A 25,594-nucleotide genomic window follows, 5' to 3' on the forward strand; every position below is an offset into this window, starting at 1 on the left:
ATAACACAGAGGAACTATATTAGAAAGGACAGAGCACAATCTATTTCCTTAGGAGACTGTGTTCCTTTTAATGTGGGTAGTGATATCCTTCACATCTTCTAATTCTCTGATGGCCAGTGCAGTTTTCTATGTTGTGGTATGCTGGCCTGGTAATATCACTTCAAAAGAGGCCCACCAAATCAACAGTCTAATTAAAAGGGCACGCTCTGTTATGAGATGCAGTCTGGACCCCTTGGAAGTAGTAACAAAGGAGAGAACTAAAACAAAACCGAGTGCCATTATGAACAATGCTGCACATCCTCTCTCTGACACATTAACACTGAGGACTTTCATCCAGTGAATTACTCAGCAAACGTGTGTCAAGAAACACTACTGGGGCTCCTTTATACCAAAAGCAATATACTGGGACTGCCAAGCCAAACGTGTTCTTCATTTTTAATTTTCTTCCTTTTCATTCATTCTGGTGTGTGTGTATATTTATTTATCTATTTATGTATTTATTTATATTAAACTTTCTGTAAAAAGCCAGAGTTCTCTCTGGGAACAAGTAAAGATCTGTCTGTCTTTTCAACAAATGCACTCATGTAGTTGTGTATGGCTGATGGTGGGGTTTGAGTCTGCCCTGGCAGCACAGGGTGTATGGTAGACGCCAATCCTGGATGTGGCACCAATCCAGTAATGGGCACACACAGGATTAACTTAGACTTGTCTATCAATATAAGTTAGATGTTTTTTATACGGCGGCACGGTGGCGCAGTGGGTAGCGCTGCTGCCTCGCAGTTGGGAGACCTGGGGACCCGGGTTCACTTCCCGGGTCCTCCCTGCGTGGAGTTTGCATGTTCTCCCCGTGTCTGCGTGGGTTTCCTCCGGGCGCTCCGGTTTCCTCCCACAGTCCAAAGACATGCAGGTTAGGTGGATTGGCGATTCTAAATTGGCCCTAGTGTGTGCTTGGTGTGTGGGTGTGGGTGTGTTTGTGTGTGTCCTGCGGTGGGTTGGCACCCTGCCCAGGATTGGTTCCTGCCTTGTGCCCTGTGTTGGCTGGGATTGGCTCCAGCAGACCCCCGTGACCCTGTGTTCGGATTCAGCGGGTTGGAAAATGGATGGATGGATGTTTTTTATACAAAAGGATCCTGGGAATAAAAACAAGGAGCAGACACAGAATGTTTAAAGTACATATAGTGAGTGACAAGGCAACAGCTTGAACCAAGGGCACTGTAACAGGGGGGCAACAGTAAGTACAGGTACTACATCAAAATGCTGTCCAGTTTTCTTTATTTATAATTTTAAATAATAAGGATCAGTACAAATTTGCTTTTACCTTCACAATATAGTGTTCCTTTGAGTTAATCAGTGACATGATATCCCATTAAAAGATTATAAAAACATATAAAATAAATGACAAGATTCTGTACTCTAACACAATGAAACAACAACAACAACAACATTTATTTATATAGCACATTTTCATACAAAAAGTAGCTCAAAGTGCTTTACATAATGAAGAGAAGAAAAATAAAAGACAAAATAAGAAATTAAAATAAGACAACATTAATTAACATAGAAAGGAGTAAGGTCCGATGGCCAGGGTGGACAGAAAAAGCAAAAAAAAAAACTCCAGAAGGCTGGAGAAAAAAATAAAATCTGTAGGGGTTCCAGGCCACGAGACCGCCCAGTCCCCTCTGGGCATTCTACCTAACATAAATGAAATAGTCCTCTTTGTAGTTCGGGCTTTTCACGGAGTCACTTGATGCTGATGGTCATACAGACTTCTGGCTTTTAATCCATCCATCATTGTTGGAACATCATGGTGCTTTGGGTAGATGGTGGTGGCGCACGCCACCACCAACAGGACACCGGAAAAGGAAACAGAAGAGAGAGTAGGGGTTAGTACAGATTTTGAATGAATAGTTATTATAATGAATTGGATATACAGAGTATCAGGATTAAATTACAGTGAAGTTATGAGAAGGCCATGTTAAAGTAATGTGTTTTCAGTAGTTTTTTTAAAGTGCTCCACTGTATTAGCCTGGCGAATTCCTACTGGCAGGCTATTCCAGATTTTAGGTGCATAACAGCAGAAGGCCGCCTCACCACTTCTTTTAAGTTTTGCTCTTGGAATTCTAAGGAGACACTCAGTTGAGGATCTGAGGTTACGATTTGGAATATAAGGTGTCAGACATTCCGATATATAAGCCGGGGCGAGATTATTTAAAGCTTTATAAACCATAAGCAGAATTTTAAAGTCAATTCTGAATGACACAGGTAACCAGTGTAGTGACATCAAAACTGGAGAAATGTGTTCGGATTTTCTTTTCCTGGTAAGGATTCTAGCAGCTGCATTCTGCACTAACTGCAAACGATTGATGTCTTTTTTGGGTAGTCCTGAGAGGAGTGCGTTACAGTAATCTAGCCGACTGAAAACAAATGCATGAACTAATTTCTCTGCATCTTTCGATGATATAAGAGGTCTAACTTTTGCTATGTTTCTTAGGTGAAAAAATGCTGTCCTAGTGATCTGATTAATATGCGATTTAAAATTCAGATTACAATCAACGGTACACAAAACACAAAAAGTTTTGCTGCACATTGTTACATGAGTGGCAATTTAAAATCTCCAGTTGCAGTCCCTACTTGAGAATATAAATATTGAATTTACTAGAGTAAATAGTGATAATTTGCAAGACAGAAAGAATAAAAGTTTCTCCATGACATCTTCACTTAATCGTACCACTTCACCTGTTACCACTAAAGCATAAAAGAGCCTCTTACAGAAAGAAAAAACGTCCCAAGAGTGGTTTGAGGCAGACGTAATCCCAATTCCTGCAGCTTTTCTGAGGGCCGCTCTGAACGAGACTACGGGCAAAGCCAACACAAACTGTAGGTCACCGTGGGCTGGAAAGTGGGGGCGAGACAAAGAATTGTACACGATTGGCTGAAGGAAACAAAGGATTGAACGTGATTGGCTGAGGAAAAGTCTTCAAGGGAAAAATTTCACTTGAATGGGTGGGCCACATTATCATTATTTTGGTGCTGCTGGGTAAAATCATGTGAAGGATGGGCAACAGAGAAGATGAGGTGTAAAAATATTTTCACCAAGACTGGTGAGAGTCCAGTTTTTGTATTTTATGTCCAACAGGCTGTAAACTCAGAATTGTTTTTATTCCTATGGTAAATGTACTCCAATGTTACATAGTCTGAATATAAAACAAGAAAGGGTGCCGAGGATCTTGTGTACGTCTGTGGTATCAGGAAATTCATATTTGTGGTTGTGGCTCTGTAAAAGAGGTTTTAGTAACTTTGGCAGACTGTGCTGAGGGATTGTAATCCTTTTTGGGTCCTTGTGGTGTATTTTATAATAACATTTTTTACAAAACCCATCCAATTTCCAAACCCTTCTTCATGTTTCAGGGCCAGATTACAGGCTAGGCACTATGGCTTACAAAAAAAGGAGCCTACAAAAACAGCATGTTATTCTCTATGGCAGCAGTTGAATTTAATTGTATAGAAGACACTAACAAATCTTGAAACATTTGCTAAAAAAATGTGTTTAGGGCAGGTCTCGTCAGCTGGTCCCCTGCATTAATCGACCACTTTATGCTTCTATAATACATATTTATATATGTGATTGAAGGGGTGCAGGCAAACCACTGGCATGGACTTTTGCACTCAGAGAAGATGAATGGTGCCCTGCTCCCATGTGATCATAAAACAGATTCGACATGAGCAGTAGGACAATTTATAGTGATGTACTCCTGGACATGGTTGTGTGCACTCTGGAGTAGGTTTTCTCCAGGGACTGCTGCATTCATCACTGCCTCAGTTCTGACAAGTCGCTCTGTCCCTGCCACTGAGAAGCCCACCTAATGCGTGGTGCTGCCACCACCATGTTTCACCATAGGGATGGTATTAGGCAGATGATGAGCAGTGCCTGCTCTTCATCAGACAAAATGCTTGGAGTTCTGCCCATACAGTTCAGTTTTTTTTCTCATCGGAGGAGTGAATCTTTTTCTCATGCTCTCAGAGAACTTTAAATGGCATTTGGCAAACTCCAAGCGTGCACTCATATCCTGATTGATGGAGTGTTGCTGAGATGATCATCCTTCTGGGAGGTTCTCACATCTCAGTAGAGGACTTTTGTCGCTCTGATAGAGTGAATGTTGGGTTTTCGGTCACCTCCCTGACCGATGCCCTTCTTGCCTGGTTACTCAGTTTGCTTGAATGGCCAACTCTAGGAAGAGTCGTGGAAGTTCCAAACTTCTTGCAATGCACAAGCCTTGAGACCACTGTACTTCTGGGAAAAGTCAATGCTTTACAAAGCGTTATAAACCCTTGCCCTAATCTATGCCTCACACAGTTTGATCATGGCAGTCTCCAAATAGTTCCCTGGACTTCATGGCTTGGTTTTTGTTCTGATATGCAGTGTGAATTCAGTTTGTAAAAGGTGAACTCTAACCACGTTCTGGATGCTGCAAAGGATAATTTAAGTAAAAAAGGGCACATCTGGCCACAATTTGAAGAAATTTGGAAAACAAAAGAAATGTGACCAGTCATATCTCAAATGTTGTAAGTCGCTTTGGATAAAGGCGTCGGCCAAATAAATAAATGTAAGTATCAGTACTTTGCCATGTTGAAGCAAATTCAAGTGATGTCATATTACTAGTTGCAGAGGGTCTGTTATGGATGACTATTTGAGCCATAATTACATGCAACGCTGAAATGCAATACATCTGCAAGTGGGCTATTTAATTTTGGCACGGTTTTATTGTGTCATAATTATAAAAACATCAACCAAACGACCGATTGCTTATCACTCCGGCACGAAATTTTATTGTCAGTTTAACATGCAATACAAAAGCACATTACATTTTAATTTGTGTTCATAGATCGCATGACTACGGAAGCTCTGAACCGCACAGTGAAAAAAAAATTGGGACAACCCTTATCTCGTACGTACGTCAAAATATCTTGTACGTACGAGATACTTTCACGTTCGTAGAAGATAATTTCATGTGCGTACGAGATGTTTTCACGTACGTACGAGATACTTTCACGTACGTACGAAATACTTTCACGTACGTACGACATGTTTTCACGTACGTACGAGATAAAGTTTCATTAAAATATTACAAAAGTGCACTTCGGGGCTACCTAAATTATGCCTTTACCAAGGCTTTGGCGCTTCAGTTTGATGTCACTTCCAGCTCTTGTAGCGCGGTGATATAAAAAAGCAGACGACTGGGCTTTTATTTATTAAAGGAGTGTGGGATTGTAGGAGATGGGTTTAACTGCAGCTTGCAATACCTGTGATGTATGTCAGGTAGGTCTACTGCCCAGAACGTCAGTCACGAAATGCCCATCGCATACCCCGTTACACTATGGTTAAGATTAGGCTTAGGGGGGTAAGGGTTTGGGTACGTGCTTTATGTTTACAGATATTCGTCTGCTCACTCGTACGGAGCACCTGAGGAGATATGCTATTTTTTTCTTCCTGGGAAACAATTTAGTGCGTACAACTTACTATCTCATGCCCACCATGTATATATATCGTGCCCACCACTTACCATAGTCTGTGCACCAGGTGCTTTAAGGTCGCACCGGCCAATACTGGGTTCTATTCAATAAGGGCGCGCACTAAAAGGCGACCTTCAAAAGGGCGACCTCAATTGGGCGCGGAGAATAAAAGCGCACATAAATAAAAGCGATCTTCAAAGGGGCGACCTCAATTGAGCGCCGAATAAATGCGCGCGCAAATAAAGGAGCGCTTCAAAAGGATGACCTTGGGAGCGAATTAAATTAATTGTCCTTGATTATGCTAATAGACCGCATCTCGAATATCTACGTGGCATTGCACATAATCTACAGCTTCAAGTGTAACTTGCTTTCACCTTTTTATACATTCAGTCATTGCCTTAATCTAATTTTCTGTAATTTTGAAAACAAGGAAATATAGAGAGCTTTAGAAATAGTTCGTTAGAAGTAGTTCGTTAGAAGTTCATGCATTCATTAATTGGATGTTTTAATATTCTTGCTTTCACCTTTTTATACGTTCAATCATTGCCTTTATCTAATAAATTTTCTGTAATTTTGTTGCGTTTGCCTTTATTCGCTGCGCCCAATTGACGTCACCCTTTTGAAGCTCGCCTTTATTTACGCGCGCCTTTATTCGGCGCTCAATTGAGGTCGACCTTTTGAAGGTCGCCTTTATGTGCGCGCCCTTATTGACGGATACCCAATACTGCGTGTGCTCCTCATACATTCAGATGAGCGCAAAATGCCATCAAGTGCTACTGTACATCATTTTCTGGAAACAGGACATATCACTGAACAGTCTGATGTTTTCCTCACACAGTTACAGTCCACAGAAATGGATATTGGCAAGTTTATAAAAGCAGGCTATGCATTCAAGCCCAGATCGTTAAATCCGCGAAGCAGCACCATTAACCACTGCATTAATTTATAGTAAAAGGAAATGACATTAGTTAGCCATCTACTGACTAGCTCGCAGCTTCTTATTCACACAAGTTACGAAAGGAATTCATATTTCACGTATTGAGTAGCCTACATGTGAAGTTTATGCAGTCCAATGTGGGTTCACTATTTTAATGCACTGGTAAACCTGGCACACTCGATCGCTTATCTGCACCAGGTAACTGTGGGATTTAACGTGCATCTAAAGAGTTAAATCCAATTCGGGCCACTTTAACTCCCGCTGTTTTCAGACAAAAAATATACCCTTGTTAAAATGCCAAACTTGAATATCCTAGTCAAATCCACTGGCAAACCTGGCACACTGGGTCATCCGTTGCACTGTGCAAAACGAACTGCGATATTTAAAGGCTCAGCAGAGATCTAAATCGTGTTGCGGCGGATTTTTAATGTTACGTTTTTGACGAGATGGATCCCTAAGTTAAATTGCCGGTTAATACTTCCTTAGTCCAAATAGGGAAATTAATTGACTAACTTGCCCTTTTTATCGCTGATGTGAAGAAGACAGATTTTTTCAGTTGACTGTGATATGTAATATGCCTTTTAAAGAGTTTAATCGATTTGGATCTCTGTAATTTTCAAAGTTTTTTGACAAAGAGATATGTTTTTTGTTAAATGCAGTTGAATTTTGCCTAAACCACTACTGGTAGAATTGTCAAATTGAGTGGTAAATTTATCATACATCTCAAATCTTCATATAAACGGCACTAGACTGATTGTAATATTGAAGTCACACTCTAAATTGTTAAATCACTTTGGCTCATCATTTTAGAGTTCTGTAACAAGAGAGACTGCAGCTAGATTTTGACAGCCAAATGCGGATACAAGTCCTTTTTTTCTACCAAAGTTTACACATTCCCATATGCGCACAAGTCGGATGTTTAAGGGGCAATCAATGGTTGAATAACCGTCCGTGCCTCTGATATGTAATAAAACTGAAAGAGGGTGTCTTTTCTTTTTCCCATTACCGTAAACACGATGACATGATAAGTCAGCCAATTAATATACTAAGTGTACCTACATTTGGGCTAAGCAAATATTGCCTGCAGTTTAACTTAGAGATCCATCCTGTCAAAAACTTGACTAAAAACGGCAGCAACACGATTTAGATCTCTGCTTTACTTTTAAAGATCGCTGTTCGTTTTGCATAGTGCTACTGATGACCCAGTGTGCCAGTGGATTTGACTAGGATATTCAAGTTTGTCATTTTAACAAGGGTATATTTCTTGTCTGAAAACAGCGAGAGTTAAAGTGGCCCGATTTTGGATTTAACTCTTTAGATGCACGTTAAATCCCACAGTTCATTGGTGTAGATAAGCGATCGAGTGTGCCAGGTTTACCAGTGCATTAAAATAGTGAACCCACATTGGACTGCATAAACTTCACATGTACTCAATACGTGAAATATGAATTCCTTTCGTAACTTGTGTGAATAAGAAGCTGCGAGCTAGTAAGTAGAAGGGTAACTAATGTCATTTCCTTTTACTATAAATTAGTGCAGTGGTTAGAGGTGCTGCTTCGCGGATTTAACGATCTCGGCTTGAATGCATAGCCTGCTTTTATAAACTTGTCAATATCCATTTCTGTGGACTGTAACTGTGTGAGGAAAACATCAGACTGTTCGGTGATATGTCCTGTTTCCAGAAAATGACGTACAGTAGCACGCGATGGCATTTGGTGCTCATCTGAATGTATGAGGAGCACACACAGTATTGGCCGGTGCGACCTTAAATCACCTGGTGCACAGGCTACGGTAAGTGGTGGGCACGATATATATATACATGGTGGGCATGAGATGGTAAGTTGTACGCACTAAATTGTTTCCCAGGAAGAAAAAAAACACCATATCTCCTCAGGTGCTCCGTACGAGTGAGCAGACGAATATCTGTAAACATAAAGCACGTACCCAAACCCTTGTATCTTGTACGAACGTGAAAGTAGGCTATCTCGTACGTACATGAAAGTATCTTGTACGAACGTGAAAGTATCTCGTACGTACAAGATATTTTCATGTACGTACGAGATAAGGGTAGTCCCAATTTTTTTTTCACTGTGCGGTTCTGAGCTTCCGTACATGTCATAACTAAAAACAAAGCAGACGTTTTGCGGTTTGCTTAGTGGCAGCTCCGCGTGTATTGCATTTTGATTTGAGGCCTCGCTTTAATTGTGCCGCAACTAAAAGTAATAAAATGACCAATCAGCGTCAAAAGCGGGGGCAAGGGGCGTTCCATCATGAGTGCGTTGTATTGGAAAGAAGGTGAACAGCCGGGGACCCGACATCTCATCGAACAGGTGGAAGCTGGCGACCTAAATGAAGATTTTATTCTCATGCTTGTTGAAAGAAAGGGAAACTATATAATATCCAGTTATTAAAGACGGGACGAATAAAAAGGTATGAAGAAACCAAGCTCTGTGATGGTAACAAATGTTTCTCTGTATTCAGTATTTAGTTAAGATCGCTTACAACCCACATCTCGAAATTGTAATCACACTGCTTAATTTAACATGTATAAAAACATTAAACAATAAGAGTAAACTTTTTCAGCGTGACCTAAAACATACTTTTGCCATTTCAGATAACCAGTCTGCAGTCCACATTGAATAAACTTACCTTTGTCTCCAGACTACAGAAAAGTTTAGAAGTGCAAGCCCTCTTTCTCCAGCTGTTGCCGCCCATTGACCCATCTTTTGACGCCGATTGGTCCTTGGATTACTGTACTTTTCGTTGTAGTATAGCTAAAGCATATGGGAGGCATTTTCTACAAAAAGAAAATGAAAACTAAAATTATAAAATGAAAATGCAATCTCTCTTTTTCAATTTCATTTTCAGAGTCTGCGTGCAAGAATGCGCAGACTTTGAAAATGAAATAGAAATGAAATAACTCCATATGCAATTTCATTTTCGACCGATAGAATGCTTCTCACTTCGACTGTGTTTAATTCACGTGATTTTGATCTTCACAGCGACACCGTCTCACAAAATCCGAAGACATCGCATAATTGTAGTTCTTAAGTAATGTAAGCATGGTTTCGAATCGGAATGCAATACACGCGGAGCTGCTGCTAATGCAGTACGTCTGCTTTGCTTGCAGTTACAACATGCGATCCATGAACATGAATTAAATTGCAATACGCTTTTGTGCTGCATTTTAAACTGCAAGTCACAGTGAAAAGCGATCGATTGTTTGGGTCAGGGGTGTCTAATTCCGGTCCTGGTGGATCACAGTGGCTGCAGGTTTTCATTCTCACCATCTTCTTAATTAGTGAGCCATTTTTGCTGCTGATTAACTTGTTTTGCCTTATTTTTAATTGACGTGACTCAGACCCTTTAGTTGTTTCTTTTTCCTTAATGAGCAGCCAAACAATAATGAGACACAAAACAAGCCGCTGCATGCAGTGGTGTAGCTACTGAAGTCCCCTGTGCAGCACCCTGAGGTGAGCCCCTCCTGTCTAGCATACTAAGTTAGTAATTTATTTGCAACTAGATCCGAGGGGCTGACTGGGCAGTGGTGTTACGCTGGTGACAAACAAACCGGCTCTCTAAATGAAATTTGTAATAACTTTTTAAATCGCTTTATTACAGCTGCTGTAAGTTAGCAAAAATAAATTGTGAGAATGGGATGTGGGAGCTGTGGGTAGTAGTACTATATTATAAATACAGTATATGTAAAATGTAGACCTGCTTACTTTTCCAAGACAGCTTTGTGAAAGAAGATGATTAAAATGTAACATAAACTAGAAAGAAGAAACTGTTCTGCGCTACAAAATGAAACAATTTCAATTTGTTACAAATTAAAATGACAAGACCGGCTGACAGGATACTACTACACAATCGACCCATTTTACACAAGTTCTTAAAAAAAATGGACATCATAAAGTGGTGACGCTCACAAATCCTCACGGTAGTGACACTAATGCACAGTCAACCATACTAAGGTTCACAATAAAACAGATTGCAGATATGTTAACCTATTAAAGCTTACAAAAATGGAACTGACTGACAAGTCACAAATCATATTACTGTACTTATAATATCACTTCTTCTTCTTCTTCTTCTTTCGGCTGCTCCCAGTTAGGGGTTGCCTTGGAGGGTACCTTAAAATTCTCGCTTGCATGCCTTCAGTTGCGCAAATGTCTCAACAATGTTTGACGAGTCAAGTTGTCTGGCGTGCTCGTTTTCGATTGTCTTACAATGTGGTGCTTCTGAGGCCATTTTTGATAAGTTTTAACTTTGAGAACGATCGTTCACATGCAGCAGTAGTCACTGGTATAGTTGGCAGTAACATGTAAGCCGTGCAAACATCACTGGAAGATGACAACAGTTGACAGTGATCTGTCAACAACAGTTCAGCTACTTCGAAAACAGTCGACTTAGTTGACAGGATGGATTGAATGCATGCACAAAGTGACAACAATTGAGCGGAAAATGTCGGTGAAACATTGGTGCTGTAGCATTCAACGAGAAGATCGGCAGTAGCATATAATTCGTCGTCAGCCATCGACATCAGAGTTGATGGTAACAAGTCATTGAACGTTGAAGCCACTGCATCGAGACTGTGAAACTGCTGTTTTAGTTAGATTGTTAAAAAATTTTTTAAAAATCTATACAGCCCCGAGTGGGCCCCCAAGCTCGTAGGCCCTTGTGCTTTGCACAATCTGCACAATCTAACTTTTCAGCTAACCTGAAAATAAAGAAAGGTGAAGGTCTTGGTTATGTTGGTCTGCTCAGGTCACCAAAACATCTTGACGGTGGTCTTAGGAAAAACAGAAAATCAACAGTCTGCTGTGGCAGAATAAGAGTAGCAACAAGTCAGAATATTCAATAACGGCTTTAATTAACAGCAAGAATTGGCTTCTCATTAAGAAACTGGTTGGAGTGAAATTGGCTGGAGTTTGATGTTCTGATTTAGTTGGCCATATGTTGGCTCGTTTTACATCTCATTTCTGTTTCGCTGCTATTTAATGAAGAAACAAATCAATTCAGAGGACAGAATGCTTAAAAACACAGCTATTAAAATGAAGGGAAAAGGAGTTAATTAGCAACGAAAACAGCTCACTGATTAGGAAAAGGGTGAGAATGAAAACCTGCAGCCACTGCTGGACACCCCTGGGTTGGGTGATATGCTTTTAACTATGACATGATAAAACCGTGCCAAAGCCAAGTGTTCTACTTGTGTATGGATTGCATTTCCACATATTTAATACATTGGATTGAGTTTAATTTTGGCACAAATAATATTCCGTGGTCTATAAATTGTTCAGTTTTTTTAAGCATTTTTTGAAAAAAGTACCTGAAGATGAGTTAAAACCTTTTTAACTCTCATAGTACGGCCAAGTTTCTTTTTCAATATGTAAACACCGAAAACATAATACAGTATTTGTTAGCCTTATATTTACAGAGAAACACTTACATAATTACTTTATTTTTACATGTATTTCTAGATTTTTCTTTCTTTTTTCTTTCGCATAACTTACCACCGCAGAAGAGAGCTGATGTATAAGCAGCCTGCACATGCACCTCTCCAGGGTTCAACTAACTCATTCTGGGGATCTGTTTTGCCATCAGCAATGGCTTTTGGGTGACTAAAATATACCAAAAAAATACTAGTTAAAGTGACCCATCTCAAAGTAAATTTAAATGAAATTCTAAATTAATCTGTAATTGAGGTTGTACAGAATGTTTGTTCATTTTAAGGTAGAAGAGTTTGAAAATTTGCCAGTGCTTTCAATGAGGTTTTGAAATTTCAAAAATTTGAATCATTTGCTTTATTTAAGAACTCTAAATGCAAACTGAACTCTCCTGACAAATTTCCTTGAAGAACAAATGAGGCAAATTTCAACAAAACTGGCCTATCAAGAGCCGAGTCGTATCCTGCAGACAGACAGACAGACAGTCAGACATTGCGATCACTCTGGGTTCTTTTCACTTTATAGACAAATGCATTTCAAATGGTAGAGGCTTAAAAAAGGAGCGGTTAGCGATTCAATGTTTTGTGATGCTAACTTACTCTCAGTTGAGTAAGTGCTTGATTTTCAGAGTGTTTGAGTGGCATGATCATGTTGGTTATATTGGTATAGAATTTTCTTCCTGTTTGTACAGCGTAATTATTAAAAATGCATTTTTATGTCTTTTGACCAGATTGCTTTGATGACTCTTTTGGAGACAGAAGCTTGGAGAAGCATCTACCAGCCCCTCAGAAGAGCCTACCTGATCTTCCCCATCCCAAAACAGTATGTCAATTTAGACTTGATATTGCATACCAGTGATCTGACATTATACCTAATTATTTTTTACTTAAATTGTTATGTATATTGTACATGAACATGTCACAGTGGTTAGTGATGTTTCCTCCCATCCTGGGTTCAAGTCTTGTTCATGTAGTCCCCACGACTCCAGCATCCCAAAGAGGTAGAGATGTTAGGCTGTCTGTCAGCTCTGCATTTGCACAGTAGGAGTGTGAGGGTCAGCGTGTGCACAACTTGGTCCTGCAGTCGACGGGGGCCTTGTCAAAAGGTGGTACCTGATTAGGGCCTCACTCAGCTCGAAGACAGTTTGAGACTTTTATGTTAAGTTGTTCATGAATGAAGGGCTGGTATTTATGTTTTAAATTTACATTTTCATGCTGCCTTGTGCCCTGTGTTGGCTGGGATTGGCTCCAGCAGACCGCCGTGACCCTGTGTTCGGATTCAGCGGGTTGGAAAATGGATGGATGGATGTATGTTGATTTGATACTTTCAAAGAAACAAGACAAAAGTCTTCTTTAAAAGAACACTTCTGTACTGCTGTACTATGATGGGGAGATTGTCAGGGAGGGAATTTAAATTGCAATATTAAAATGGAAAAGGAGTGTGATAAAATTGCAACCAGTGCTAAAATTTCGGAAAAAGAATGTAATTCAGCAATTCACACCGCATAATTTAAGTAAAAATGGTTCACTGTACATGTGTATGTAGACTAAAATTGAGTTAAATGTAACCAGAGTGAGAGCCAATCTGTGAGTAACTGCATCATTAGGTCAGACATTTTGGAAAATCCTTAAATAATTAATGGAAAAAAAAAGTTTTGTATATCCTTCCTAACACCTAATAGCAATACCAGAGGGGATAAAACTGTGCTATGAAAAATCCGCCATAATACCCAATACCACATTACTTGCACAAAGACTGGAAGAATGTCAGACCACCTTCTAGAATTCCTTACTAGGCTCTCTTCAAGAACGGATTCATCCATATTACTAACCGAGAATGCTAAACCGGATGATGGACGCAGGCACATCCGGCAATGGGCCGTAGCTGCAAAAAGACGTACTGCGCAGGCGCAAAAACAGTCCGCATCCGGCAATGGGCAGTAGCTGCAAAAAGACGTACTGCGCAGGCGCAAAAAGAGTCCGCGAAGGTCGGCTGAGGAGCCGAGAAAGGCGGATAGAAGAGGGCGAGAGAGGCGGACAAGACCACAGAAAAAAGGAGCACCGAAAAAAGGAAACGGCACATAAAAAAGTATTCAAAAAGTATTCAAACGCAAGCAAAGCACGAAACACATTGCACACGAAACTAGACCCAAAAAAAAAAAAAAGAGGCTCGCGCACAACAGCAAGGCACCCCCCCCCTACAGGCACCGGACGGGACACACACCAAGAGGGGGATTCAACAAGCCCATGGGACACAAAAAAAAGAACACAAAACCACCCCACAGACCCTACAAGCAAGGGACTGGACACACACAAAGAGGGGGATTCAACAAGACACAGGAACACAAAAAGAAAGAAGACGCTCGCGCGACAACAATCCTCAACCCCCCCCCCCCCCCCCCCCACACACACACACACACACACACACATCCATAAGAAGTGACACCCAAAGCCACATATTCTAAAGTGAACATCAACACCTTCACACTAGACAGCATAGGTGTCAGCATTGGTGGATCTCCTTACAATAAAGCACTATTAACCGTTCAACTGCAGAAAAAGAAACATATTAACAGTGACTGCGATCCTTCTTATTACTTATCCATATTTCGCATGCTGAGAAAGAAACAAGTCATGAATACACGGTCACGGGTACAAAACGAAAAGGAAAGGATAACAGGAACAAACACACGAAAACGAAAGAAACAACAAAATAGACGGCTATGCAGCATAGGTGGATCTCATTACAATAAGGCACTATTAACCGTTCAACCGCAGAAAAGGCTCCATATTAACAGTGAGTGCAATTCTCCTTATTACTTATCCATATTTCTAAAAGAAAAAATGTCTCGACTCCAAAAACGCAAAGCTCAACTAGAGCTTCTAACTAACGATGTACCTAAAAGTAAAAACTTTATGAACTGCATTAGATCCTACAATAGTTCATTTGCTTTTGCATCTACCGGAGTAAATATCAGGCCACCAAAAGGCAATGGCCCATACTGCTTTCGCATATGTGCACAAATACTGCATCGCATTGGAACAGTGCACCCTGAAACAAATCAACAACGCAATTATGCACAAATCTACATCCTAGATCCACATGACGCAAACTAGCAATCAAAGTGCTGCATCGCAACAGGCACGGATTCAAAACGAAACACCTCCCGTCTCAGACATACGTTAATGGCAGCGAAGGCTACAACGGGCTTCTCACACAGCACAGGCAAATCGATTACAGCTCCAAAACAACACGTCCCAAATACTATACATGCAACAACGCGCCTCTCAAACGGCACAAGAAAAACATACACCAGTAAAATTCATTCGGATTAATGAATGTCATTTGCAATCATTGTCATTCAGTTCACTTCCCTGAAGAAACAACTAGCAATACAAGTAATACATTTACACGTTGTTGTCAAAAGGGTCAAATTAGACTGCCTTCTTTACATTCATATACTGAATATCTACAGAGGCTTATAACTGACGATGTACCTGAAAGTGAAATCTTTATCAACTACATTAGATCCTACAAATCGGTATCCACTATGAACATTAACGATGGCACTGCACGTGACATCCGTCTTGAAAAAATGTTGTTTATTGATGAATGTTCAATGGCATGAAGTCACTTACTCAACACCATTCATAAACTTCTACAAACGTTTATGAATAATAATATTCGATTTGGAGGAAAGGTATTTTTATGAGGAGGAGATTTTAGACAGTGATTAGCTATTCTTCCAGATGCCATGCACTCAGCTATTGTTCAGTGCACCTTAAAATACGCAGACAATTGGCATTGCTTTCAAAAGATACAGTTAGTAAAAAAGATACGATGTCCAGAACCAGATCATAACAATTGCTTATTACAACTGAGAGATGGTACACTCACCAATACAGCTGGACTTCAGGCACATATTATTACAATTCCTCAAGCCTTTATCTGCGACAACTTAGTTACAGAAACATTTCGAACAGCAATCTCATTAGACCAAATGCCCCTTTTAACACAACGCACTATATTATGTCCAAAAAATATTAATATGGAAAACATTAATACCCAAGTCATTCCATTACTTCCTGGAGAGACACAACTCTTTCTAAGCTCTGACAAACTTGACTCTGATCACAACAATAACCATCTTAAATGACCTTACAAGTTCTGAGCTGGAATTACCTTTTACACTTAAACGGCGTGTACAAAGAAATTTTCAAATAAACCTTTACACTGTGCCACACACTTTATTGTTTGCTTTCTATTTGCATCATCTACACCGTCACACTATTCTATATCTCATTCATACATCACGCTCTTTGTCATTCCCAACACCAGGGGTTGGCGAGCGAAGCGAGCAGGGGGCGGAGCCCCCTAGTCTAATTCTAAAGTGAGCATTCTGTGCTGTGTGTCTTGTTGTTTTATTGGGTGTTTTAACCAGGGCTGTCTATTTGGACTGTGTGATTCTCTCAGTCTGTTTGCAGTTGATTGCCGAGTTTCAAGAAACGTCTACTGAACATTCTGTTGTACTTGCTATGTTCGTTTCATTTCACTGGGTTGTGTGTTTACTTCCTTGTAAATGAAAGTTTGGTGATGGGGTCTGTGGTACTCGGCTGGGGTTCATGCCCGGCCGGGATGCCCAGGAGGACCAGAGGAGGGCTTGTGCCTCCTCCAGAACACGAGGGGGCATCCTCCCTGGTTGCTGTGGGGGCCACGGGTACAGAGCTTGGAAGCTCTATCCTGTAGGGGCCCGCGGTCACCGCCATGGGGCGCCCCGATGCCTTGGGAGCCCTGGACCTCAGCACTTCCGCCACACCCGGAAGTGCTGGGGGGAAGAGGATTGGGGACACCCGGAGGACTTCCGGATACACTGCCAGAGCTTCCGCCACACAGGGGTGTGGCCACAGAAGCTCATTGGGATGCACCTGGAGTCCATCCGGGGTGGATAAAAGGGGCCCCCTCCCTCCAGTCATGGGCAAGAGTCGGGTGGAAGTGGACGAAGCTTGGTGGAGAGGAGTGGAGGCAGACCAGAGACTGTGAGAAGGCATTGTGTTGTGGCCAAGGACTTGAGGGATGATTGGTGCTGCGGCACTGGGTATTGTGCACTTCGATGGATGTAAATATTGTAAATAAACGTGTGTTGGGTGAAATCAACATGTCTACCTGTCTGTGTCCGGGCTGCTCCCCACAGGTCAAAAATCTGAATGTCGAGTTAAGTTCAGGTTCTGAATCTGTGATGCTCAAAAAGTTGATTTTAGCATGATGACTGTATGTATGTCTGTGGAAAATCAAAAATTGATTTTCATGCCTTTAAATTACAATAGTTGTCAAAAAAATGTGCGTTTTTCTGCATTGTGTAGCGTTCCTGGGTGAATAAATCTTAGCAAAAGATATAAAATTTAGAATAACTGGTTATTGAGCTATCCACCTGAGGCCTATACACAATGATAACTTCTGTATCAGTCTTTTTCAAACCAGTTGCATTTTACTTGTCTGGTCACATGCCCCATGTCTGTTGTTTCTGGTCCAGTTGGGTCCTTGCTGATCTCAATATCTTTCAAAAATGGTACGACCATGGCCAATGATAACTTCCATAGAGAGTGTCTAATGTACTGTAACTGGGGATTTTTGCAGTCTGATTCATTTAGACATGGGATCGGGCCTATTGATTTGCAAAACGTTTTCATGAGTTGTTTTTCAGATATGTAATTTACCAGTGTGAAAGCAGCAGTGCATGTAGTTTACTTGGACGTGGAGAAGGAAGCATCCACAGAGAACGACAGAAAGAATGAGAAAAAAAAAATCAACAAGAAAGGAACAATTTTGCCTCCCAGGTAGCGTCTGTCCATTTTCTAACCTGCCTTTACAGATCCAGGTCACGCCACCCCCCCAGGCCACATGATAATTACCCTAAATGACTGTCTTTTTCTGAAGAGGGGGGTCAGTAACATGCTAGCAGTAAGAGGGAATTTCCAGGTCACGCTAACCTATCTGGAAATCGCAGTGTGTGTTGTACTACAATTATTAAAAAACCAAACACATTGCCTAGGCCACACATACAGCCAAGTGTTTTTGAACATCTGTTGTTCAGATCACTGCAAGCCAGCAGGATTCCTGAAAACTAGGAACAAGACAAGATTGTAAGTGCAGGTAACAAATGAAACTGAGTCAGCTGTGACAATAACAGCTGGATACCTGAAATCTTGTCCCATGTTAATTAGTAGAAATGATTAAAGTGTAGCATGTCACGTAGCAATCTCAGACACACTTGATCCGGGGGTCAGAGTTTATTTCTGCTGTACTGAGCACAAAGCAAGAAAAAACCCTGAACAGGGTGCCAGTCCATCACAGGGCACACATATGTTCCAGGTTGCCTGATGCGACTCTGACACCCAGTAGTATCTGCCCAAAAGGTAGAATTCACACCATCTGGTTTACAGTATCTAAGAAGTCTTTAATCTCCAAAGTTAACTGGCGATTCCATTTTGGCTCTGCGCGAATGTGTGCATGAGCTGGCCTGGTGATGGGTTGTTTCCTACCTCCAAAGAGAGAGTGCCCAGCCATCCCTAAACCTGAACCTCATTAAGCAGGTTTAAGAATGTTATGTTCATATCTTCTTATCTTACTTTTCTTAAGTTTTTGCATATCATTTTATTCCTGTGTTCATCATAAGTAACAGCTGTGCTGCTTTTGCATATTTTCTTCGTTCGGATTTCTGTGTTTTGTTTCCTTCATTGCCAAATCCATCTTCTCTTGTCCTTAAACGGCAGCAGCTGGAGCGGAAGAGCCTCTGGTTTGTCCTGCTTCTGCTGATCCCTTTTTGTGCCCTTAATAGTCTAATGTTGCGTTCCTCTGAAAATGACAAACATGTTTTGAGTAGGAAATAGTTATGAACATGACCTAAATACAGTAACTTCACAAAACAAACTACTTGAATATCATTCTAGGCCGTCTCCTACATCTGACCTTTCAAAGCCTCTCAGTGAAGCTCTCCACTGAAAGACTGAAGTGTGCATACAACACGATCTGGAAGTGTCTGTATTCCTCTTTGAGGAGGATATGACGTCATGTGGAAAACAGAATCAGATGTGAAGAAAATAGAGACGACAATCATGATATGCCTGTCTAGAGTACAGTGTGCACACTCATACAGCACACACCAAAGGCTTAATAACGGCAGAGAGTAGGAAAACAGCATCTCCAGTAAAACATAAATCACCTTACAATTCAGGTATAAAGAAAAGTGACAGAAACTCAAGCCAGCTAGCCTCTGAGCCCCACTTTCGACAATTCATTAAGTGAACACCCAAACAATTGAGCCAGTTACGAGGACACAGAGTGTGGAAACTGACCTTTAGATATGTCTGCTTAATTAAGACACCAATTGTTGGCAAACAGATCATCAATTCTTTTTTTTTTTCAAATGTATTAATGATACAAAAATGGGTACAGAGGCACTTTTATTGCTGCAGTTTACATAAAGTCATATTCATTTAAACTCCAAGTGCTCAAAATGGGGTCTGTCTATCTATCTATCTATCTATCTATCTATCTATCTATCTATCTATCTATCTATCTATCTATCTATCTATCTATCTATCTATCTATCTATCTATCTATCTATCTATCTGTTATACAGTATATATACTAGCTGTGTAAGCTGAAACTATTGAAATCGTAAGGAAAAAAGTTGAAATGCACAGTTGGTGGTTTCGTTTTGCGGACATGCTCGCCACCCCCTTGTCTGTCGGCGGTTAAGCGAGTTTCTCTCTCGTTTGTCTTTCCTTGGCGGTTTTCATTTTGGTGATGGAGTCACTTTCTTTCAGCTTCATGCTGTAGCCTCGTACTTCTTTAATCTTCCGCCTTGTTAACTTGGGGCCACCATGCCGGCTCTTTGAGCTTCATGCTGTAGCCTTGCATTTCCAGACACACGCACTTCCACGCGTAGACGTTTATATATAAGTGTTTATATACTCTTTCAGCTGCTCCTGTTAGGGGTTGCCACAGCGGATCATCTTCTTCCATATCTTTCTGTCCTCTGCATCTTGCTCTGTTACACCCACCACCTGCATGTCCTCTCTCACCACATCCATAAACCTTCGCTTAGGCCTTCCTCTTTACCTCTTCCCTGGCAGCTCTATCTTTAACATCCTTCTCCCAATATACCCAGCATCTCTCCTGTGCACATGTCCAAACCAACGCAATCTCGCCTCTCTGACTTTGTCTCCCAACTTGAGCTGACCCTCTAATGTACTCATTTCTAATCCTATCCATCCTCGTCACACCCAGTGCAAATCTTAGCATCTTTAACTCTGCCACCTCCAGCTCTGTCTCCTGCTTTCTGGTCAGTGCCACCATCTCCAACCCATATAACATAGCTGGTCTCACTACTGTCCTGTAGATCTTCCCTTTCACTCTTGGATATCCATCTGTCACAAATCACACCTGACACTCTTCTCCACCCATTCCACCCTGCCTGCACTCTTTTTCACCTCTCTTCCACAATCTCCATTACTCTGTACTGTTGATCCCAAATATTTAAACTCATCCACCTTCACCAACTCTACTCCTTGCATCCTCACCATTCCACTGACCTCCACATTTACACACATGTATTCTGTCTTGTTCCTACTGACCTTCATTCCTCTCCTCTCTAGAGCATATCTCCACTTGTCTAGGGTCTCCTCAACCTGCTCCCTACTATCGCTACAGATCACAATGTCATCAGCAAACATCATAGTCCACAGGGACTCCTGTCTAATCTCATCTGTCAACCTGTCCATCACCATTGCAAATAAGAAAGGGCTCAGAGCCAATCCCTGATGTAATCCCACCTCCAACTTGAATGCATCCGTCACTCCTACCACAGACCTCACCACTGTCACACTTCCCTCATACATATCCTGTACAACTCTTACGTACTTCTCTGCCACTCCTGACTTCCTCATACAATAACACAGCTCCTCTCGAGGCACCCTGTCATATGCTTTCTCCAAGTCCACAAAGACACAATGCAACTCCTTCTGGCCTTCTCTAAACTTCTCCATCAACATCCTCAGAGCAAACATCTCATCTGTGGTGCTCTTTCTTGGCATGAAACCATACTGCTGCTCACTAATCATCACCTCACTTCTTAACCTAGCTTCCACTACTCTTTCCCATAACTTCATGCTGTGGCTCATCAATTTTATCCCCCTGTAGTTACTACAGTCCTGTACATCTCCCTTATTCTTAAATATTGGCACCAGTACACTTCTTCTCCACTCCTCAGGTATCCTCTCACTTTCAAAGGTTCCATTAAACAATCTGGTTAAAAACTCCACTGCCATCTCTCCTAAACACCTCCATGCTTCCATAGGTATGTCATCTGAACCAATGGCTTTTCCATTCTTCATCCTCTTCGTAGCTGTCCTTACTTCCTCCTTGCTAATCCATTGCACTTTCTGATTCACTATCTCCAACCTCTTCTCTCTCTCGTTCTCTTCATTCATCAGCCTCTCAAAGTACTCTTTCCATCTGCTCAACACACTCTCCTCACTTGTGAGTACGTTTCCATCTTTATCCTTTATCACCCTAACCTGCTGCACATCTTTCCCAGCTCGGTCCCTCTGTCTAGCCAATTGGTACAGGTTCTTTTCTTTCTCCTTAGTGTCCAACCTCTCATACAACTCATCATACGCCTATTCTTTAGCCTTCACCACCTCTCTCTTCACCTTGCGCCTTATCTCCTTATACTCTTGTCTACTTTCTACATCTCTCTGACTGTCCCACTTCTTCTTTGCCATCCTCTTCCTCTGTATACTCTACTGTATTTATTCATTCCACCACCAGGTTTCCTTTTCCTCCTTCCTCTGTCCAGATGTCACGCCAAGCACCCTTCTTGATGTCACCCGTACTACTTCTGCTGTAGTTTCCCAGCTGTCTGGTAACTCTTCACTGCCACCCAGTGCCTGTCTCACCTCCTCCCTAAACTCAACCTTGCAGTCTTCCTTTTTCAACTTCCACCATTTGATCCTTGGCTCTGCCCTCAGCTCTCTTCCTCTTCTTGATCTCCAACATCATCCTACAGACCACCATCCTATGCTGCTTAACTACACTTTCCCCTGCCACCGCTTTGCAGTCTTCAATCTCCTTCAGATGGACTCTTCTGCATAGGATGTAATCTACCTGTGTACATATTCCTCCACTCTTGTACGTAACCCTGTTCCTCCCTCTTCTTAAAATACGTATTCACCACAGCCATGTCCATCCTTTTGGCAAAAGCCACTATCATCTGACCTTCTTCATCCCTCCCCTTGACACCATACCTACCCATCACATCCTTGTCTCCTCTGTTCCCTTCACCAACATGCCCATTGAAATCTGCTCCAATCACCACTTTCAGTCCCTTGGGTACACTGTTCATCACTTCATTCAACTCACTCCAAAAACCTTCTTTCTCATCCATTGCACACCCAACCTGCGGTGCATATACACTAACAACATTCATCATCACACCTCCAATTTCCAGCTTCATAATCATTACTCTGTCTGACACTCTTTTCACCTCCAAAACACTCTTGACATACTGTTCCTTCAGAATAACTCCTACCCCGTTTCTCCTCCCATCCACACCATGATAGAACAATTTGAATCCATCTCCAATCCCCTTCCATTTAGTCTCTTGCATGCACAATACAGGTATAACAACCTTCCTTCTCTGCATCATATCTGCTAACTCTCTCCCCTTACCAGTCATACTGCCAACATTCAAAGTTCCTACCCTCAGTTCCACTGTCTTTACTTTCCTCCTCTCCTCCTGCCTCTGGACACATCTCCCCCCTCTTCTTCTCCTTCATCTTCTTCTTATTTGGCCAACAGTAGCCTAATTTCCGCCAGCACCCTGTTGGCTAACAGTACTGGTGGTGGTCGTTGTTAACCTGGGGCTAAACCAATCTGATATGGTATTGTTGTCTGCATATTGATTTGGCAAAATTTTACACTGTATGCCCTTCCTGACGTAACCCTCCCCATTTATCTGGGCTTGGGAATGGCATGAAGAAACACACTGGTTTGTGCATCCCCTTTGGCTGGGTTATATATATACACACACACATATATATATACACACCTTAATAAAAGGCTAAAGGATAAGTGTCTATGTGTTGGTGTATCTGACTATGTCATGCTGCTTCACAAATGTTAACACTGCTTTTGCGAATCCCATACCAAATGGCATATAACAGAGACATAGGGATCGTTTTAGTCATCCCAACAGTTCGTGCATCATAAATATTTATAGTAATGCATTTTATTACTACATGCATTATAAAACAGATACATGGTGCACAGCAAACATTAATGCTAAGGTCCACGTTGATAAGTTAGTAATACGCTTATAGATATATGTATCACCAGTGATGACTTAGGTGTGTCATATTAAGGTGAGATGGATACTTATCAGTTCAGTTATGTTTTATATTTGTAATTAATTTAGAGCACTATGCAGAGATCTGTTTTCACTTTGACATTAAGGGATCTTTTTCTGTTAATCAATGTCAAAAAAGCCAAATGAAATCCATTGTGATTCAATGTTGTATAAGAGTGAAGAGTGAAAAACCTCCAAGGGAGGTGAATACATTTTATAGGCACTATGTATATGTATATATATATATATATATATATATATATATATATATATATATATATATATATATATATATTGTAAAAGATAGGGGGTGTCACTGAGCCCCAAACTCTGGACACAACTAACACAAACACAGTCACAGGTTCAAATCTTCTTCTTTTTTCGGCTACTCCTGTTAGGGGTCACCACTGCGGATCATCTTCTTCCATATCTTTCTGTCCTTTGCATCTTGTTCTGTTACATCCATCACCTGCATGTTCTCTCTCACCACATCCATAGACCTTCTCTTAGGCCTTCCTCTTTTCTTCTTCCCTGGCAGCTCTATCCTTAGCATCCTTCTGGTTCAAATACAGTGATTATATTCTTTTCAGTACCTTTACAGGCCCTTCTAGAATCCTCTGTATAACAAAGCACAGCATACAATCAAGATTTTTCCTCCTTCTCCATGCTTCTCCTCTTCCCTCAAGTGTTGTCCTCTGCCTTCCGACTTCGACTTTCCTGGATGGGGTTGAGCGATTTCTTTTTTTCTGTGACCTGAGAGCACTTCTGGTACTAGAGCGTAGCCCACTGGAAGCACTTCCAGGTCAAACAGACGCCTCTGAAAGCAGGGATGACTAATCGTGGCAACTCCCACTCGCAGCCCCCATGAAACCCAACAAGGCTGTCCCACAAGGCTGTAGGTCCCAGCGTTTTAGTGGATAAATGATCCAAACATTGTTGTCTCTCCCAGTTTTTCCATTATATTAGCCTTCCAGCTGGGTATGGGTTCCTATTTACTCCCAGCTAGAATGCTTATCTGTACCTTTTCCTTTATTATGGCGTCCCAGCCGAGCAAGGAATTATCCTTCATCCTCTTCAGGATTCCTGTCCATCCACTACAGTGCTCAGAATATATATAAATTATATAAATATGTTCAGTATATATATTATATATGTATAACACGTGTTGTCAGTTCACTTAGTGCATAGAATCAATTCCAAATTGGTAAGCAGCGAGTCACCAGAATTTTCTTTCAGTGACTGTGCCTCTCAATTCTTTGACTTTTGCTTCGGTGTTGGCATTCATTTGTCTTGCTTTCTGTGCTTCTTCTGTTTGTTTTTCACCTTTTCTAGTGACGCTTATTTTCCTAAGATGTGACCACAATTGTTTCCTGTGATATGTACATCTTGTGTTTTCTTACCTTCTTCTTCAATAGCTGATTTTTCTGATCAGGGTGGCTGTGAGTGTTCATCTACATGATAGCAATGGCCACAAGATGAGAAACCTGTAATGGAATCCAATTCATCTGAAGCCTACTCTACAATCTTATCAGCAAGGAAAGGCAACTAATGTGCCCCAGAAATACTCGGAGAAAATGCAAACCCCAGCTGTACCGAGAAGGGTCTGGCTGCAGACCTCCAGTGGCAGAGCGCAGCCACACATCCCTGCAATGCCATATACAGGCCTGTGGATGGAAGTGTGAAGTGGAGTGTCCTGGCACAGCACGATGTGCACATGTAGAAGCGGATATAGTTGTTGAGCATGAAAAAGTGTTTGCATTTCTCTGAAAAAGACTAATATTACAAATTAACAAGTGTACGACTTCAGTACCAAAAGTTAGTTTATTATTTCTGTGGGACCTAAAAGTAGGTACACTGAATATGCATTTATCCAGCCATACTATCTAAAAGTGCGATATCACAACTTAATACATATACTATAATATTTTGGTCACACAATAATACAGTTTAAGGCTTGCATTGTTACGTTTGGTGATTTAATATTTTTGTTACACGAGCTTATGAAATGATGGGCAAATCCTGGTAAAAAACTTAATTTAAAAAAACAAAAAATGAATAGGCTTCATATCTGAATGTGACGTCATTCCAGAGCCTGTGGCTACTGTGGCTGCTTCAGCCACAGGGGGTCTACCGCTGGAGCTCAGCAGGCAGATTCGATTGGCTGTAACACCTCCTTGCTATTCTCTCATTCCTTATTAAAATACGCACTAACACTGCAGCTCCGCACCTGGGCATGGGCACTGCTGCCCATATAATTTGATACACAGAGACTAACCTGCTGGGTGAGGCCTC

General features: G+C 41.3%; 1 protein-coding gene across 1 annotated transcript in view; it reads left to right on the forward strand.

Moving 5' to 3' along the window:
- afap1l2 (actin filament associated protein 1-like 2) overlaps positions 1–25,594 on the forward strand; it is a 264,599-nt gene that overhangs the window by 114,668 nt on the left and 124,337 nt on the right. Inside the window, exon 4 of the mRNA XM_028795780.2 lies at positions 12,626–12,717. Coding sequence (XP_028651613.1) covers positions 12,626–12,717 — 92 coding nt within the window. The remainder of the gene's footprint in view (positions 1–12,625; positions 12,718–25,594) is intronic.

The sequence above is a fragment of the Erpetoichthys calabaricus genome, chromosome 2 (assembly GCF_900747795.2).
Source record: "Erpetoichthys calabaricus chromosome 2, fErpCal1.3, whole genome shotgun sequence".
Classification (NCBI taxonomy): Eukaryota; Metazoa; Chordata; class Cladistia; order Polypteriformes; family Polypteridae; genus Erpetoichthys; species Erpetoichthys calabaricus.